Below are 19,535 nucleotides of genomic sequence, written 5' to 3'. Positions count from 1 at the left end.
GGCAAATCACAAATACACACTGATGTTTACAAGATTTTTTTTTCAGTTAAAGTGAAAGGAGGATGATACATTTTAGAATACAAAGAGAAAAAAAGAGATGAATCTTATTGACTGATATATGGCAAATATATTGAACTCCGGGTCTCATGCATGCTAGTTAAGCACTCTACCACTGAACTACATCCCCAGCACTTTTTATTTTCATTTTTAAATTTTGGGACAGGATCTCACTAAGTTGTCCAAGCTGGTATCACACTTGGGACCTTCTTGCTTCAGCCTTCTGAGATAGCTGAGATTATAGATGTGTGCCACCTCATCCAGGAAAGCTAAAGCATTACAATTGTAAAACTGTAGATAATCCACCATGCTTCCTTGCTTGGCTTTGGAATGCACTGTGAAACTTGGTGAAATCAGAATTTATAAACCATTTTGATATGGTGAGACTGCATTTTTTTAAAGGTACAATGATTGGGTTGAAGATAAGTCTGTGGGGTGGTGATAGAAAACAACTGATTGGCACTTTGTTGTTGGAAAAACAAACCAAACAAATAATTTTAAGAAACAAGCAAGTAAGAGGTCTTATGAAAATCAAATGGAGATTAATAGAATAGAGGGAAAGGACTAGGGGAGGGAGGAGGGGCAGAAAGGGGGAAATACTGGGGAATGAAATTGGCCAAAATATATCGTTAGGTTGTGTGTATGTATGACTATGTAATAACAAATCCCACTGTTATATACAACTATAATGCACCAATTCAAAAATATGGGAAAAAAGAAATAAGCAACTAAACAATTCCTTCTCCTCAGAAAACTTGGGATCAACCAAGTATGGATGGTTCAATCTCAAACCAGGTACCATTTGTACAGTCTTTGCTTCAGTATGAGTCAGGAAGAAATGAGGATACATATATATGATCACCACAGTTGTATAGTAATAACAATGGATTCAGAAATTCTATTTATGCAGCACTGTGGTGTGCTGAGGACAACATGCTGGAAAGACTGTCAACACTTCTAAGACCATGTAGCAATGCTGAGAGGCTACATTTTCTTGATTATATCCTGGGACAGGGGTGCCTTTTTTTGGGGGGGGGTACCAGGAATGGAACTCAGGGGCACTTGACCACTGAGCCACACCCCCAGTCCTATTTTTGTATTTTATTTAGAGACAGGGTCTCACTGAGTTGCTTAGCGCCCTGCCACTGGCTTTGAACCCTTGCTCATCCTTCCTCAGCCTCCCTACCTGCTGGGATTACAGGCAGGGGTGCCTTTTTGCCTCATTTGAGATGAGTTTCTATGAAAAGAGTTCAAGGGTCACTGGTCCAAAGAACAGAGATAAAAAGGTGCAGGTGTTTCTCCATAATAAACCACAGTGCTTGGAGTTTCTAAACAACTCCCTCCAAACCACCAGTTCAATATTACTTATTCATTCCAATCATGTTCACATGCTGAACATGGGCTCTCCCAGTGGCAGGGAAGGCAGAAGTTTTGATTATTTCCATATCATTAAAACAAAATGAGACATCCACACAGAAACAGGTAGGTCACATGAGACCTAGAACTCTGGTCTGGTCTTTGGGTTCTGAGCAAAGCTTCTTTTGTAAAAGAGAGTATGTTCCAAAAATATTTGGGTTTTAGCCAAATGGCCACACAGATTATGTTTATTACCAGTGGCGACCTTCACTCTTTTTTTTTCTTTTTTTGGTGCTCTTTCTTTTCTTTTTTTCTTTTTTCAGTCCCTGAAATCCTTTACACTGAAGTGAAAGGAACTGAATGTATTCCTCATCTCAGGATTGACCATCTTCACCCAATAGAGTGATGAGATTCCAACCCCAACAGTAAGACTTTTTTTAGTTCTCTCCTTCGACATTACACCATTGTAGAAGGGCCATAAGGCTGGCTGGACTGCAAGAAAAATTCTTCTTTGGCAGCCACAATCCTGGAGAACATATTAGGAGATAGTAGGAGCTAAGTTGAGGCTATACACTCCATACTGATGGGCTTATCCTTACATTTTAATTATGTCTAAATGCCTTATTCTATAGCTTTGAGCATTCCTGTTCAGATAAGATACAGAATGAGGGATCATGGAGGGGGAGTCCAGATACCATTGGTGGTCTCTTCCCAGCCATCTGTATGTCTAGATGTAGTTTGTCGGCTCTGATAACTTCTGCCATTTTGATTTTTTAAATGTCTTTGTACACAGTAGGTAGGACAATCCTGTTGTCTCTGTCTAATCTCATTGGTGTGGCTTGCTCGCAGTAGGTATTCATTCCATGTCAGTTGCTGCTACTTGTGTCTGCTCTTACGGTTGTGACGGTGTACTCAGCAGGCTAATGATATCAGCAGATATCAGTAAATGTCTGGGCTGTGGTTTGTGTCCAGCCTCATTATTTGTTATGACTTCAAAGCATCTAGCTCTGTGAAGACAGGAGGGCATGAATATGATTGTTCTTTTCCATGCAGGCTGTGAACTTGATTGATGATGCTCTGAGTACTGGATTTGGGTTTTCTGTTGTGTAACACTACCACGTCACTTCAGCCTGATACAATCCACCTCTTCAGTGGCAGGCACCCCAGTGGTTTTGAAGTCAAGTTCAGCGCTGGACTTGCTCCCATGGTGAGAGGGTTGCCAGTGGAGTAGCATCATCTTCTTGAAGTACTTCATGGTGTTGTTCTTGACCGTCACGAAGCACACAGTATTAATCATGCTGTTGCTCATGGCGATGCACTCGACGACGTAGAAGGCGGTGAGGTAGTGCTTCTCTTTCACAAACACAGTGGGGAAGAAGTCTCGCACAATGGTGAAGCCATAGAAGGGTGCCCAGCACAGCACGTAGGCTGTAAGGATGCACATGAGCACCAGGACTGTCTTCCGGCGGCAGCGCAGTCGCTTACGGATCTGCTCTGTCTGGAACCCAGGGACGGCCTTGAACCAGAGCTCCTGGGAGATCCTGGCATAGCACAGGGTCATGGTGACCACAGGCCCTACGAACTCGAGGCCAAAGATAAACAGAAAGTAGGACCTATAATAGAACTGCTGATCTACTGGCCAGATCTGGCCACAGAATATCTTTTCCTGGTTTTTGACAATAAAGAGGACGGTTTCGGTTGCAAAGTAGGCTGATGGGATGGCAATGAGGATGGAAACCAACCAGACCAAAGCAATCAGGAAGGAGGCGGTTTGATAATTCATTCGTGGTTTCAAGGGGTGAACGATGGCAAGATATCTGGTGAGGAAAGACAGCAAACAATCATAATATGTTACAGCTTGGAAAATGATAGTTTTTTCACTAATTCTGAACACAGTGAATCCCATGTACTCATTACCCAAATTTAACCAGCTTCATCTCATGTCAGCAACATCATTTTGCACTTGGAATAGTGGCGTGGTTTAGTGGAAACAGCACAGGTTTCAGGTCAAATATGTTGAATAAATTCTGGCTTTCCAGACCCCAATTACCCAATCTCTCTGAGTTTCATTTCCTCAAATGCAACCTGGAATCAAATGATACCTGCTTTGCTGGTAGCTGTGAAGGTTAAATATGATAATTTGTAGCCTGTATTGTAGGTGTTCAATAAATACATGTGGTCTATTATTATTAATGCTCCTATTATTGTACCTTGGGTTCCAAGCCATTCTGCCCAAGAATACAATGCTCTCAAAGCTCTTCATTCTAAATAACTCATGGTTTAGAGACGAAGAAGCGCTCGGCACCTCCGAGAGAGGTCAGCACCTTTCTCAGGTAGTGGACAAGAACTTTTTCCCTCTCCCTCCGCCCCCACTATCAGGTATTACTCTGCATTACAGAAACAGGAGAGTAGGGGTGGGTTTGTGGTGAAACTAAGAACCCTGATGAGAAGTAAATGTTTTGCTCAAGCTAGAATTATGCAAACACTGGAATTTAGGCCCCTGGTACAAAAGCTTTTACACTCACCTCCCTGGGTCACCTCATGTTCAAATGAGAAGGTATATGAAGCTACCATAATACCATAAGTCTTGATCCCTGCTCTTTCTGATGAACCACATTGCCCAGGAAAGAAGCCAGAGCTTTTTGTATAAAGTGAGCTCAGCTGTGCAGATTGAATATCTTCTCTCCAGAAAGAGATAATGAATAACAGCCTATTTAGATATTTGGGTGCCCTGGAATCACTTCTGTGCAGGATTGAGTGGTAGAAGACAATGGAGAAAGATAAACGTCAGAAGGGTCAGAAAAGAAAGAAATTAGCCATGGAAATAAACATGTGCCCCATACCTGAAGATTGAGGCAGGTGGGATTAAGAGCAGGAAGCTCCCAGTAGAAAACTGGATCCAAACCTTTTCCTTTGTAAACCAGACCCTTTGACCACCTTTCCAAGTGTCTGATTTGACTATGGAGGCTTCCTTCCATGTTACTGCTTCCTGTCCCTGACAGTATTTCTGCTACAAGTTTGCTTCACCTTCTCTTGCCTGCTCCTTGTTCATTGTTGGCTCTAACCCATTGAGTTTCACTAGCGGAACCCATGAGAGCATGGCTACCCCCAAGTTTGTGGCTTTCTGAATACCCAGGATGAAGCTGGATCCATCACAACCACTGACTGCACCCCACCTGGATGTATTAATATGCATGGCTGTTGCTGGAACTCTCCGCATAGCATTTGATCTGGCTTTGCCATGTGAACCTGTATGACTGTCCCAAGTGGACAAGCCTCAAGGGACTGAAGAGAGGGGCAAATGGGATGGCTCACCCTCACCTGGAGCAGGGTCATCTCACAATCACTGTCTCTTTGTAATGACTGGGAAAGAATTAGTTTTTTGTTGCTGCTATAACAAATGCCCACAGATATAGTGGCTTGAAGTGACACAATTGATTATCTTACAGTTTTTAGAGGTCAGAAGACTGGTGTGTGTGTGTGTGTGTGTGTGTGTGTGTGTGTGTGTGTGTGTACGTGTGTGTGTGTTTCCTTTTCCAGGGCTGCCTAGAGTTTTTGACCTATGACCCCTTCCCTGTTCAAAGCCAGCAATGGCAAGCTGAGTTTGTCTCATTTTGTATTACTCTGACATTAACTCTCTGCCTCCTTCCACAATTAAGAACCTTTGTGATTACATTGGCCCCACCTAGATTATCTAGTAAAATTCCCCTATTTTAAGATCAGCTGATTAGCAACCTTAATCCCATCTGCCACTTTAATTCCCTTTTGGCATGTAATGTAATATGCTCACGGTTCTGAGGAATAGGATATAGTTATCTTTTGGCGGGGTGGGGGGGGTGGGGGGGGCGGGGGAGGAATTATTCTGCCTACCACACTGAATCCAAAGTCCTTAGGAAAAGCAAGACAAATTCAGAACTTAATAGCTTTCTGGTTCTATCATGGACAGTATCTCAATAACCAATGCCAAATGAAATTTCCCCACATTCCTGCTTATTCTGTTGTTGTCTTTTAAATTCAAGTTTTTTATCATTTGTAACACTTTCTTCATTCTATGAGATGTTTCAAAATTTGAATAGAAAAGAAAGGAACACTACTAGCCTGCAGGTTATTCAGAAGGCCTGGATCCAAGCTGTGAACTTGGATAAATCATTTATACTCCTGAGAACTAGTTTCAGCATCTATGAAATGGGGATCATAATAACTTTATTGACAATCTCTCAGGATTTTTTTTTTAGGTTTCAAGAAAGTGAACATACATAATGCATGTTGGAAGCTATAGTACTTTACTTACATTGATCATTTCCCACAGTTCACTCATTGGCAAGAGACATCTGCAAGGTGTTTGTTGCCATCTATCTGCTTGGAAGTGTTTCTTAAGATCAGTGGTTTTCTTCAAGTCTCTGTGACTTGAAATAGCACCTCTTCTGCATAGACCTGGCTATTCTCTAGCTGCAGCATATACAAATGGCACCAGGTGGCCCTTATGATATTTCTACATAGTAGAACAGGCATATTTATCCTAGAGGCAAATGAAAGTACCAACAGAGAGATGTGTACTTCTCCCAGGGTCTGTAGGTCTCTCTAATTCTGGGGTTGTGCATGAAGTATCCCCCAAATTCCCAGATACAAATCCTGTTTTCCAAAATCAGTATCATCAGGGCAAAGATGAGAGCTTTCCATTCATCTTTCTTATCATTTACCTTATTTTTCAATTGGTTTAGAACCTGATGGGCCAGAGGGGTGCTATTTATTAAGCTTTTGTATTTTGAGGCTTGAATTTCCACATGCTGCCTTTATATCTTTGAGCCTTGTGGGACCCCAAAGGCCTAGCTATGAGTTCCCCTGTTTTTGCCAGATGTACCCCAACTGCTCCCCTTGCACACACCCAGTGGAAAAGCCTCCCTGTCGGCCTGTTTCCTCTATCAGGAAGTGTAAGTATAAACTCACTGGGGAATGAGATTCACCAAATTATGTTATGTGCATGTACAAATAGGCCACAGTGAATCTCACTATTATGTCTAATTATAATGCAAATAAAAAGAGTAATCCTTTCAGAGAACTTTTCCTTAAAAAAAAACCTAGCATTTATGTATCAGAATCTCTCGATTATTCTTTTATGTCTCATAAATGCTAGTTCTTGTGTGGAAGAAAAGCTCCCTGAGTCAAGGACTGTGTCTTTTCTACATCGTGTTTCCATATCCATAGTCTGGGCATACAGCAGGGCCCAGCAACTCACTGTGCACCTACCAGTTGGAGCAGATACAGTCAGTGCCCCATTCATATCCCTCTGCTGTTATCATTTCAGTGCATACCTGTCCACTTGTACCTGCCAATACACCTGCATTTCTTTTTCTAAAGGCTTTCTCAGGCTTCCAGATTCCTCTTGGCTACCTTAATAGCATCACCAGAGCAGTCCTCAGCAAGGTCTTACGAGTAATGGTGTACAAATACCTCAGCTCCCTCCCACTGCCCACTCCTGGGAGATGTCTGAGTTGTGATCTACTGGCTCTAAGGGTTCCTCAACAGGGGTAAGCGCTAGTTACCCATAGTGGAAACTTTTTAACAATGTATCCTGTACTGACTGTTTCCCTTCCCTATTTCCCTTTCCACCTTCCTATAGGTTCTTCCTGTGCTACATGCACTAGTATCCTTATCTCAGAGTGTTTGGAAAACAACCCAAATTAAGATACAGGTATAAAGCTCCGTGGAGACAGAAATATTGCAGACATAGTTATTGTGCTTAAAATACATTATCTTTTGGAAAAGATAATGTATATCTGTATCTTCAAACACAGCCTGAGTTTGGAAAGGCAGATTGGCATCAGATCATAAATGCTCCATTATGCTAGACTCAGGATCTGGCGTGAATCCTAAAGACACTGGAATTTCTAGAGGTTTTATTAGCAATGAAATGTCTTAGGAAGATCCCTCAATAGTGATATTCTGGTGCCTCATATGGATGAGTATGGATTTCAGGGCAGAGCCAAGAGCCCCTGGGGGCAAAAGGCAAGTCAGAAGAGCATCATCATGGAACAGTCATAACTTGATAAGGAATGAGGGTAGAGGGAGAATTGCCAGGAATTGGTGTAGGCCTGAACACAAAGGGTGGAGTGGGTAGGAATTGAGGGGGGAGAAAGGTAAAGGGTGATGGTAAATTTCCTGATTGGGGACCAGAAAAGTGATGACACTGCTGATGGAGCTGGCGGGCTATCTGGCCAAGAGTTGGTTTGGGATGAAAAAGAACGTCTCCCTTGTCTGTAGTAACAGGGTGATCATGTCCCAAGAAACTCCAATGTTACAAATAGCATATTACAGTGACACAGCCGCATCAATATTTATAGCAGCTCAACTCACAATAGCTAACCTATGGAACCAACCTAGATGCCCTTCAATAGATGAATGGATAAAGAAAATGTGATATATATGATGGAATATCACTCAGCCTTAAAAAAGAATAAAATTATGGCATTTGTTGGTAAATGGATGGAGCTGGAGAATATAATGCTAAGCAAAATAAGTCAATCCCAAAGAACCAAAGGCTGAATGTTTTCTCTGCTATGCAGATGCTAATTCACAATAAGGTGGGGGTGGCTAGGGAAGAATAGAGTTACTTTAGATTAGATAGAGGGCAGTGAAAGAAGAGGAGGGGGTATGAGGGTAGGAAGGATAGTAGAATGAAACAGACATCATTACCTTATGTACATATATGACTACATGACCAATGTGATTCTACAACATGTACAATCAGAAAAATGAGAAATTATATCCCACTTATGAATGATATATCAAAGTGCAAAATATTCTGCAGTCATGTATAACTAATCAGAACAAATAAAAAATTTAAAAAACAGACAAACAAAATCAACATCATGAAGACAAGGTTATAATGGGACAAGGGATGAGAACAGTGATCACTATCATTTAGTAAGCATAAAAATCACTTAAGATAGTGAATAAAAATTCAGATTCCTGGAACCCAGTGTGAGGGATTCCCATCTAGGAGACTGGAGTGGGACCCAGGAATCTGACTCTGTAACATTGCATCAGATGCTACCTTCTGCCATTTTCCCTGGGGAGTTTTGTGCAGTTGGTTGGTAAGTGCCCACTCTACAAAGGCTGGTTTCAGGCCCGGAGAACCTCAGAGTTGTAATAAAATTGTTTTTCCTTCAGATATTCTATAAAAGGAAGATGCATCTTGCACCTGTATGTGTGTTTTATTACACCATAAATGAAGAATAACAAACTGATTGATTACAAAGGACAGCAAACCTATAAACAGCACTGAGAACATGGGAAAAATTGAAGAGTTGAAAGAAGACAAAAGGGAAAAAAGATGATTCAGCACCTTTATCAAAATGAGTCTCAGCATAGCTCAGAAGATGGATAGTAAGCAAGAAGACAAGACATCAACTATCCCTCTCAAACAGAGCCACTGGTGATCTGATACTGGGCTGCAACTGTTCACATACACTGTACATGTATAAGATTTGTCAGTAGATGTGATAAATTTTACCTTATACATTTACAATAGAGCAAGGACTTCTGGAACATCTCATGCAAATGCATGCAAATGAGCACACATGGATATATGCAAAAGAACAAAAGCAAGCATGTCTTTCTTTTCTGCAAACAAATCCTGCTATCTCATTTTAAAATCAGCTCTGCAACAAAATCACTAAAACAAGTGATGATTCTTTTCTTAGGAAGTTAAAGCCTAGGCAGAATTAAATTATGATGATAACAATGAGATCACTGGTTGCTTAAGGTTGGGGGAGTTGACTGGTTAGGGCACGGGCATTTTCTAGGTGATGGAAATGTTCAATCTGGCTACAGGAAAAACTTGGTGCATATTGTCTTGACTGCAAACTTCCTTAGTTAACCCTCCCTCGGCTTCTAAGTAACAGCTGTCTGAATTTTCTGCTTTTGACTTTGTGTTTGATGCCATAGGCTGTCATTAATGTGATATGCTTGCATCTAAAGCAGATTCAGAGAGAGCATGGTCAGAACTGGGGGACTTAGGAGCCTCATATTTGCTCACATTTGGGGGAACAGAACACTGCTAAAGAAACAAAAGCTCCTCTTGCCCCTCAAAAGATCAATGAACATTCAGATCTGGAGCAGTGCCAAGCCTGTCTAATTTGAAGTGAGAAAAATGGCAGCCTAGCTGGCTTCTGCCTTACACCCCTGCCAAGGGCCTCACCTGTCAATAGCGATGGCCAGCAGGGCATTGGTGGAGACGTAGAGGGAGACAGTACGCAGGTAGTTGACAGAAGCACACAGCACATGGCCATGTTCCCAGGAGAGCTGGCGTACCACATAATAGTCCATCTCGAAGGGGCAACAGACAATGGCCACCAGGAAGTCGGAGATGGCTAGGTTAGCAATGAGCAGGTTGGTGAGGTTGCGCAGCTTCTTGTAGCGGGCAAGGGCAGCAATGAAGACAAAGTTGCCAATGCCGCAGACTAGCATGATGCCTGCCAGTGCCACTCCAATGACGATCTTGGCTGCAAAGAAGGTCCGGGTCTTGGTCATGTCCTCATCTTCATCCAGAGGGAGGTCATAATCACCATAACTGAAGTTGAAGTGGAGGGAGGAGGCATGGTCTTGGGGTGGACTAAAGTTGGAAGCAAAACTAGTGTTTCTGTTCTGCACTGCCATGGTGATGCCTGCAGATGGAGCAGTATGAGGGAAGTGTAGGGAATACAGCACTCTGAGCTGGGGGGTCCAGATCTTGTGCTGTCCCAGACGATGTGATGGAGCCTAGTACCCTGCTCACATCCTTGGCCAGAGGTGATACACCATCTTGTTTCTGGAAGGAGACACAACCAGTGGATCACAGGAGAATGAAGAATATCTGGTAGCATTCCTCCAGAGTTCCCCAGGTACACACCCACCAAACCCACTGCCTACCTGTAGACAGAACTACTCAGGGTGCAGGGGAGAGAAGACATGACATCTGGAAGCTGGGATGCCCTCTACTACCTCTGCAGCTATCAGAAAGGACTGAGTGCAAGGTGGATTGGACTTGCCAGAGACACCCAAGAAAAATGTGCACTTTTGTCCTTTTCCCAGGGGTCAGTGCTGGTTTGATGTCTAATTTATCCACCCACCCCTTCATCAGCTTCCACAGGTTTTCTGGAAGTTTCTCAAGGCAATTGCCCAGGCTTGTATGTTATCCACAATGTTGCACATCTATCGGCCAGGAATAGGGTCTTTCTTCCAAAGCAGGGCACAGAGCCCTCGCTCGGGTTTAGCCAAACCAGGGACTTGGAAATCACCAAAACCATTTTCATATGGATAGGCTGAGTCATCCTGGACCAGTGATTCATGCTCTCAGAGCCCTAACTTTCCTGTTAAACAAACTCCTGCTATCCAGTCCAGATCCTGCATAGGCAGGGTGTACGGTTGGGGAGCTGGATAGGAATTTGTTGAATGAATGAATGAATGAGGATCCCCACCTAGATGCTGTAGGTGGGGAAGAGGAAATTCCCCTGATCCTTGGGAACCAGCTCTAGAAGGAATTCTCTGTCTCCCCACCTTGGTCCCACTACTTTGGATCTGCTCCCTCCTGCCTTCACCAGGTTTCCAGGTCCCCACCCTAGAGTCACCCTGAGTAGAAGGCACCACACCCTGTCCTGAAGGTCTTTGTCCTCTGAAAAGGATGACTGCCCCAACACTTAACTGAAAATAGCCCCCAAGGGTGAAGGTGGGGGGGGTAGAAGGTCATCTAAGACTCCAGAGGGCTCAAGGTGAACTGTCTGCCCTTCACTGGAAAAAGTCCAATGAGGGAGCCTCTGAGAGGAAATAAAATCTCTGAAGCATCAGCCCTCAGGAGATAGGGGAGCACAGGGCACAAGGAATTGCTGAGTGTCTGGGAAAAGAACCAGGACCCTAGTGTCTGCAGAAAGGGAGCTGTCTTACTAGAGGTGAACCGCTTTCCTCCCAGACCTCTCGGCACACCTGGAAACCACTCCAAGTGTGGGGGCCAATGGATGCTGGTAGCAAGAAGCGACAAAATGGGTCAGGGAAATTTGTCAGCTCCTGGGAAGGCGGGACGGGAGCAAGGGTCAGGAACTGCCACTCTGGCAAGGACAAGAGTCGTAGTTGTGGCAGGAATACCGTAACCTATGGAGCTCCCGCCTGCTGCGAGACTGAGGTGGAGAAACGCCCGACAGGTGAGGTTCAACTCACAGAGGCGTCTGCAGCCGGGGTGTCCTCCCTGGGTTTGCCTTTCACATGGAATTCCAATCCCTGAAGACTCCGTTCAGCTGCGGGCAGAGAAGCAGGAGTGCTGCCGAGTTTTACGCTCCAGCCCCCAGACCCAAGGAAGAGGCGCATGCCCCCGAGCGGGGACAAGTCCCTGTCCCCGTCGCATTTTCGAGGGACGTACCCCTCGCGGGTGATCATCCCGTTCCAGCACCTCCTCCCCTCCCCAACGCTGCCACGCGGTGTCCGAAGACTCCGCCCCGCCCCGGGCAGGAATCAACTAAAAAATTCATGTTTGAGAAACAAAGCCAGCGGGGCTTCGGGACCGCGGAAAACTAGGGGTGGGGGCTGGGGTTGGGGTGGGCGAGGGGACGATGAGGGGCGAGAGAATTTTATCAGAGAGGCTGGCTCTTTTCTGCTCACCTTTCTGCAGGAGACCTCTCCCTGCAATTTGGCGCTCGCCCGCGCCCGCAGCCCCCAATCTCTGCCAACCTGGAGGACCCAGAGGGCATTTCCTCGAATCAAATCGCTAGCTTGGGGACAGATCGCCACATCCCAGGAATGGCAAGAGGCTAAGGGAGCCCGCGTAGCCCTGAGAAAGAAAGCGGGCGTCGGAGCCCCTTGTCCGGCGGCTTGAACACACAGCCCGTCTTCCAACTGCGCGGATCCGATCGTTTACCCACCTCTGCACCTCTTCTCCTGGGGCACTCTGAGGTCCTGGCGGCCGAACGAGGGTCTTAGGGTGAGTGGACGCGGGTCGGGTCTCTGGTTCCCACCTTGGGCAGCCGGACTAGCACTTGCCGAGGCGTTGAGCGCTCGTGTAGTAGGCGTGTGTTGTACCTTTTTAGCCCCCTCGCCTCCGTGCTCTTCTGCGGGTCGGAGCTCCGCCTCCTCTACTCATCCCAACACCTCGGACCGGGCCCTGCGCGTCCCGCCCTCGACTCCGCCCTAGGGTGCCCCCGCCTGCCTTCAACCCTAGGCAGACAGTGGGCTATCTGCTCCCGCGCCCCGCCGCACGCTGGGACTAGTGTGCTCTGGGTGCAGGACCTCTCTGGCTGGGGTCACAGGTTGTGGGGGCCTCCCTTCATTGGGGTTTTCTACTCCTTGGCACCCGGGTGTCAGTGGTGCGATTCCGCAGATGAGCACTATTGTTAGTTGTGCGGCTCCTATCCTCTGCACCCTGTTATAGCCCACCCCCCCCACCCCCGCATTCGAATCGCCTGTGCACAGGTAGAGCGCCCTGTTTTCTGCAGGTGCCCAGTGCTAGCATCTGCGCCTGCTACAAACCCAGTTGCAACCTCCTCTTCGCAGAGGCAACACGGATCTTATGCAGTGGTGATGGAGGAGGAGGCCTCCCATTCCCACCCCGGGGAGGAAGCTGGGATTGGGGGCAACTGGCCCTGCAAGAAAATCTAACCTTCAGGTCCTTACCCCAAATCTACCATCACCACCACTGTCAGATTCTTTGGCTATTTAGTCAATTCCAATCAGGCCTCTCAGACTAGGGTCGGTAGGCTCTGACCACTTTGCCTTCAGCAGACTTGGGCTTTAGACAACTTTTGCTCATCCTTAGAATTTTTAGGGTTAAACTTTAGAGCTGCGAATTCAAGGCCCAGTCATTGGGAAGAACTGGGTATACAGATTGAGAGCTGCAAGCTGTGGTAGGAGACTGAAGGTCTAAGGGGTTCCCCATTGTGATTGACAGGCAAAATCTGGACTCCACTTCACCAGATCTTCCTGGTTTTCAAGAGAATCTGGAATTTGCAAACTTTTTAATTACTCTGTTGGGCTAGTTAAAACAAAACAAAAACCCATCTGTTGGCCAAGAAGAACATATCACAGACTGAATATAGTCCACTGGGCTGCCAATTTAAAATTCCTGGATAGATGATCTGGAAACTGGAGTTCTGTCCTTCCTATTTTGTGTGGAGTTAACCCCATTCTTCTGCCTTTCTGAAAACATCTATCTACCCATGTAAGATAAAAAACAGGAGACCCAGCTTTCTGCTGTCCTCAAAGAGAGGGGCTGCCAGCTGGTGGGTGTTGTGGATGGTGAGGACAACCTCCAGATGTGGGTTAGTAAGAGTAAGAATGACAGGGTAGCCAGTAGTTACATGCCCTGACAGAGTCTTTTGAAGACTTGTAGCAGATATATCACCTTCAGCTAAAGGCTTTACCCTTCCTGGACTAAGCCCATCCTCCTTTTTTATGGGGCAAATGACTCTGGGGACCTTCTGCTCAAAAGTGCTTTCCTAGAACCCTCTAAGATTCAGTTATGCTTGAGTTGATTGCACACAATCTGGAAACCTATAAGTGTCATTTTAATAAATTGAATTCCTGATTATCTCTTATGGTGTGCATCTTTAATGTCACCTAAAAAGTTCATGTGTAAGGTAATGCAGGAATTATTAGATTATGAAAGCTATAACCTCATCAGTGGATTAATCCATTTGATGGATTAATAATTTGGATGGACTACTGGTTGATAACTGTAGGCAGGTGGGGCAGGGCTGAAGGAAGTAGCTTACTGGGGACATACTCTTGGACTATATATATCTTGTCCTTGGCTCCCCCACTTTTTTCTCTCTCTTTCTCCCCCTCCATTCTCTCCCTCTCTTCCTCTCCCTTTCTCTCTCCTTTCCACCCGCCATAAGCTGAGCAGCTTTCCTCTGTCATGCCCTTCTGCTCTGATGTGCTGCCCCATCTCAGACCCAGGACAATGGAGTTGACTGACCATGGAGGAAATCTCTGAAATTGTGGGCCCAAATAAACTTTTCCTCTAAGTTATTCTTGTCAGATATTTTGATCACAACAATCACAAAGCTGACTAACACACTACCCACAGCAGAGTAAGGGCTTTACCTGGGGATGGCCATGAAGTTCCCAGGGAGACAATGAGGACAATATAACAAAGTGCTACAAGGGAATTGTCTTAGTTCATTCAGGTTAACCACTGAGACTCCAAGACAAAGATTTGAGTGCAGGTAATTTACTAGGAGTTGATCCTGGGAAGCAGAAGGAAGGTAGAGGGAAAGTGGGGCAGAGAAGGGAGAAAAACCAACGCATGATGTGCTAATGAGCAGGGAATGCTGTGGCTACCTGGGGCTCACTCTACCCGAGGCTCACTCTGCCTGAGAAACTAGGTGGAACACGCCTCCTGATTGTCCACTACAGCACAGGGAGCCTGGGACATTCAGCCACTGAATGATTCCTATACCTTCATTGATGGACAGCTTTCCTGAGGGTGAAAAGAAGAGAGCTTCAAGGCTTGGGTAGGAGGTATCAGAGTACAAGAACTGCACCTGCCAGTTAATTCAGGAGGACAGAAGGGACATGGGGCAGGTCATCAACCTCTCACAGCTGCTACAAGAGGGGAGCAGAGGGACATTGCCTTGAATGAGTAGGATTAACACTGGAGTTCATAGGCTAAACTGGGGGGTGAGCTCAGAGAAATCTGAGGGTGAGTAGAATTTTTAGGGCTAAGGATTTTGCGTAATTGGAAACAATGTTATGTTCCCATTTTGGCTGACAAAGCTGGCAAGAAGAGGGAAATGGAGATTCCTTAGTCAGACAGAATAAAAATTATTAATGAGCTTCCCACTCTGGTCAAAGAGATTTCTCCAGTTGCCAGCTCCAATTCTCTTCTCTCTGAAATCTTTCTGGGTGGGAGAGGCTTAGCCAAACTAGGTAATAAGGCGCTGAGGGAAAGGGGAAAGAAAAAGGGAAGAAAGAAAAACTGTACAGGCTGGAGTTGCTGCATTTACTCAGAGGAGAGGTCATGGTTGGAGCAACTGAGTGTGAGGAAAATGGATGGTTGAGAAAAGGAGGCTTTAATATGGGGCCTGGAAATTATATATTTGAATCTACTTTAGAGCTATTAACAGTAAAAATTTGAATAGCTATAATATGTTGAAAATATTAAACCCGAGTGTTTTCATTGCCCCCCCCCACGATTGGTCAAGCTTTGTTATTATAACAAAATCCCTGAGATTGGGTACTTTATTAAAGAAAAGGAGTTTAGTTCACAGTTTTGGAGGTTCAGCTCTAAGGACAAGGTGATTGGCTTGGAGAGTGGGGGAGAATGCTGTTAGAGCAAGAACTGCACAAAGTGGGACAAGAATGAGCTCCCAGGACCCATGCTTGCTTGGCTGCTAAGCAGATGCCAGCACATGGCATGGTATTGTGCTGACCGGAGTGGCAATTCTCAGATTGGAGTGTGCATCAAGAACTTTCTCAATACACATGCCTAGGCTGTATGCAGGTAGGTTCTGATTCTGCATGTTGGTAAGAGTTCCCTGGCTTCTTTGAGTGTTCATTCTTTACCAAAGTTCCCACATAAACCAATGTGAAAACTAAAAATACCCTGATGGAAATCACCAACTATAAGTAATGGGGCTTAATGAATTTTGCTTCAAAGCAACAGAACGTCTTTCCAGCACAGTGGTGTTTTGTTTTCTTGCTTGTAATGCCCTGTGTCAGCCAAGGTTGTGTGAATACTTTTCTTTTTTGTGTGTGGTGGGGTGGACTAGGGGTTAAACACGGGAATGCTCTATCACTGAGCTACATCCCGGAACTCTTTATTTTTCTCATTTTGAGACTGAGTTTCACTAAGTTGCCCAGGCTGGCCTTGAACTTGCAATGCTTCTGCCCTAACATCCAGAGTCGCTGGGATTACAGGCATGCTGCACTGTAGCTGGCTCTTTCTTAAAAAAAAAAAAAAAAAAAAAAGAAAGAAAGAAAACAAAAGAAAGAGAAAAATTCAGTTTGGGGCTTTTCCCCTTATATTTGATTCGGTTTTGATATGTATTTTTAAAATACCTCTACTAGTTGGAAGTGTCTCTAACACACACACATACACACACACACACACACACAAATACCTCTACTAGTTGGAAGTGTCTCTAACACACACAAACACACACACACACACACACACACACACACACACACACACACCAGGAAAAGAAAGTTACACTTAGTGACAGTATGCTGTTTTTGCATCACAGCTTTCTGTAACACACTTTTCAGGGCTTTGAAAGGCTTTGCGAGGTGCAGCCTGGGATGCAGCTAATCTGGAGCCAGGGTGGAGAAGGTGAGAAGTACCAGACTACCCAAAGTTACAGCTTGTTCAGAAAGCTGGTTGTAGACTTGGAGAAACTATATAGCCTATAAATGACCTGAGTCACAGTTTCTTTTTTTTTTTTTTAACAGAAGGCAACTAACATTTAACTCCAGAAACAGTTTTATAGGGATAAGCGCCAGGAGGTACCACAGTAGACTACAGCCTCACATTATCTTGCTGGTGACACATTTTTTTTGTTTTTTGTTTTTTGTATTCCTTTGGCTTGAATTGGGATTGAAGAGGACTGCAGTTCTAAAACGTTACTCCTCCCATCATAAATTTCTTCAGTGGACTCTTCCACTAAATAAATAACAGATGTCCCTAAACAAAGTCATGCTGGGGCGTGGACCAGTGCTGTTGTTCTAGGTAGTGGTTGTTGAAGGGGTGGTGGGTGAGAGTTGGGGCAGGGTTTGTGCCTCAGAACTCCACTCCCACTCCCAGTCCTGTCTCCTGGTCCTGCGTGCTCTTCCCCATGGGATGCCAGCTCTGCACCACAAGGGAACCTTTAGAAGAAATGATGGGGATTAGGTCACAGGCAGGGTCCCTAGGGGCTGCAGGGCGTCTGCACAGTGAAGCAGGGGTAGAGGCTGAAGGAGTCCCTGTGCAGACACGCAGTCTTCATTGGCGGAGACGCAGCCTTCCAACAGAGAGAACCTCAAGCAGTTGGAGTAGAAGAAAGAGAAGGTAGACAAGAGATAGCTAAAGTGAAAGATATAAGTAAATCATGTTATAATCCTTGAAAGGTAGTGCTACTGTTTTATGCTGTCCTCTGAAAGTTCATTGTTAGAAACTGAACTCCCCGATTCACATGTTAATGGAATTGGGAGATGGCCTTTAGGAAGTAATTAGTATTAGATGACTTCATGAGGCTGAGGCCTCCATCACAGCATTTATAAGAAGAGGAGGAGGGACTGAGTTGGCATACTTGCTGTGTCTCATCGTGTGACACCCTGTGCCATGTTATGATGCAGCAAGAAGGTCCTCCCCAGAATCTAAGCAAATGCCAGTGTCATACCCTTACACTTCCCAGTCTCCCGATTGTGAGCCAAATAGACTTCTATTCTTTATAAATTATTCAGTCTCAGGTTTTTGTTATAGCTACAGAAATGGGACAAAGACAGCTAGGAAGTGAAGATGATAAAAGTCCTCTGTTTATTTTTGTTATTTTCGCCTTTGTGTGTCTATTCCCATAAAAGACTTTTTGCTTTGAAACCTGCAGAGCTGGAGTTCAGACTACAACGTTGCTGGTGTTTCTGGCTGACTTGTTCAATCTGCTTCAGTGGATATCCAGTTGCCCTGAGTCCTAGATTCAGCTCTCCCGACTTACTTCCAGGCACCTCTCCAATCTGATCAACCTTTCTGAGGCCATCTGGTGGGCTTGAGTTTTCCAGGCTGGGGGCTGATTTCTACTTTACGGGTCTTAAGATAGTGATTCTAGCCATTTTTCTTAAAGCGGAAAGTGTTCTTAAAAGAGAAAACTGTTTTTCTTTTTTTCCTTTGCAGACAGTACTTTAACACTCTAAGGGGGATTATTAGACAATTGGACTGGTTTAGACAAGTCTGGCAACTCACAGAACTGAATGACACAGCGTCGCCTCAATGCCAGCATAGCCCCCTCATTGGGCCTGATGGTTGTTCATATAGGTACCCCACTAATGATTTCCCAAGTGTTTTAGTCTCACTTTAAAAACTTATAAATTAAAATGGCACATTAAGGCAGGCAGGCTCTACAAGAGAACAATCTTGTAACAAAATGCCGATTAAAATCCAGATATTTTAGACGTGTGTGTGTGTGTGTGTGTGTGTGTGTGTGTGTGACAGAGAGAGAAAAACCTAGAAATGAGAAACTGCCATGTGTTAGAGGGATTATCTCCCAATTATGAAATTGGAGGGGGAATTTTTAATATGTATAATTAAAATTTGACCATAGAAGACATGGATTACCTGGGTAACAAAGAATACACATAAACAAAAGAAATCCAAAATGTTATATATGGATATTTGATACAACAATAACATTCCATTTTGACACATTCAATCTTTTTGAAAAGTTAATTGGGGAATGAATTAAAACAGATAGTTTTGCATAAAGGTTTTTTAATAGTCAAGCAACTGGTTCAGAACCTTCTGGTCAAATGGTTAACCAGCACAAAGTCTTCCTGAGGAGAAAGTTAAGTTGGTGAGTCTTGCTTACATCAGGGGCTGAGTAGAGAAACATCAGGGGAAGTTACACTGGCCAGGCACAGGACTCAGACGACCCATCTCAGGGTGGCTTGGGAGTAGCTTTTCCTAAGCAGAAATGCACTTAAACCAACCCCAGCTGAGGAAGGGAATCTGGAGACAGAATCAAGTCAGGACTCTTGGAGGCTGGAATCACAGAGGGTTGTCCCTGTATCTAGTGTTTCCACTTTCTGGGGACCCTGCCTCCATGTCTCCTTCTCTTTGTCTCTGGGCCAGATTTCCCAATTTTAAAGTCCAGGAATCTCCAATACCTAGGAAAGAGAATTCAACAAACATGGCTTGGAGCAAGCATTTAACCCAGTGTGACCACTAATAGAGGTGTGTTTGTGTTATCTGGGCACCCAACTCAGGTTTTTTGGTGCCCACTCACTTTTCTCCTTGTGCAGTATACAGCCCAGACAACAACATATGGCAGCCCTAGTATCCCCTGATCCAGTCGTCTGTGGATGGGATATAGGGTAGACAGAATCATATAATGTCCTTCAAGTAGATGGAGGAGAACAGCACTCCTCTCCTTGGTCCTCAGGATCACGAACAGCTCTAGCATTTTCTA

At 44.8% G+C, this 19,535-nt stretch overlaps 1 protein-coding gene and 1 long non-coding RNA gene across 4 annotated transcripts in view; one reads left to right on the top strand and one right to left on the bottom strand.

Moving 5' to 3' along the window:
• Window positions 1-3,459, top strand: part of LOC120886360 (uncharacterized) — a 41,263-nt gene extending 37,804 nt beyond the window's left edge. For both annotated transcript variants that reach the window (XR_005729332.2, XR_013439568.1), the window contains exons 3-4: window positions 1,737-1,838; window positions 2,467-3,459. This is a non-coding gene — a long non-coding RNA (uncharacterized LOC120886360). The remainder of the gene's footprint in view (window positions 1-1,736; window positions 1,839-2,466) is intronic.
• Prokr2 (prokineticin receptor 2) lies at window positions 213-12,745 on the bottom strand. Of its 2 annotated transcripts, XM_005320496.4 has the most exons (4): window positions 12,303-12,745; window positions 11,605-11,681; window positions 9,614-10,222; window positions 213-3,230 (listed from the first exon to the last, which is right to left on the bottom strand). In XM_005320496.4, exons 3-4 carry the CDS (start codon window positions 10,069-10,071, stop codon window positions 2,534-2,536), a joined length of 1,155 nt encoding a protein of 384 aa, XP_005320553.1. In that variant the 5' UTR covers window positions 10,072-10,222; window positions 11,605-11,681; window positions 12,303-12,745; the 3' UTR covers window positions 213-2,533. The 2 variants fall into 2 exon arrangements, with proteins under 2 accessions (XP_005320553.1, XP_021578857.1); XM_021723182.3 differs by lacking the exon at window positions 11,605-11,681.
• Between the last annotated feature and the right edge of the window lie 6,790 nt (window positions 12,746-19,535).

This window comes from Ictidomys tridecemlineatus, chromosome 5 (assembly GCF_052094955.1).
Source record: "Ictidomys tridecemlineatus isolate mIctTri1 chromosome 5, mIctTri1.hap1, whole genome shotgun sequence".
NCBI lineage: Eukaryota > Metazoa > Chordata > Mammalia > Rodentia > Sciuridae > Ictidomys > Ictidomys tridecemlineatus.
The sequence above is the reverse complement of the archived record's forward strand: the minus strand, read 5'-3'. Positions and strand labels throughout refer to the sequence as shown.

Bases quoted from the DNA above. Each gene is read 5' to 3' on its own strand.
- Prokr2 (XM_005320496.4), bottom strand. From the start codon at position 10,071: ATGGCAGTGCAGAACAGAAACACTAGTTTTGCTTCCAACTTTAGTCCA. The intron at 3,231-9,613 runs GTGAGGCCCTTG...TTTCCTCACCAG, and splicing joins CTGGCCATCGCTATTGACAG to ATATCTTGCCATCGTTCACC.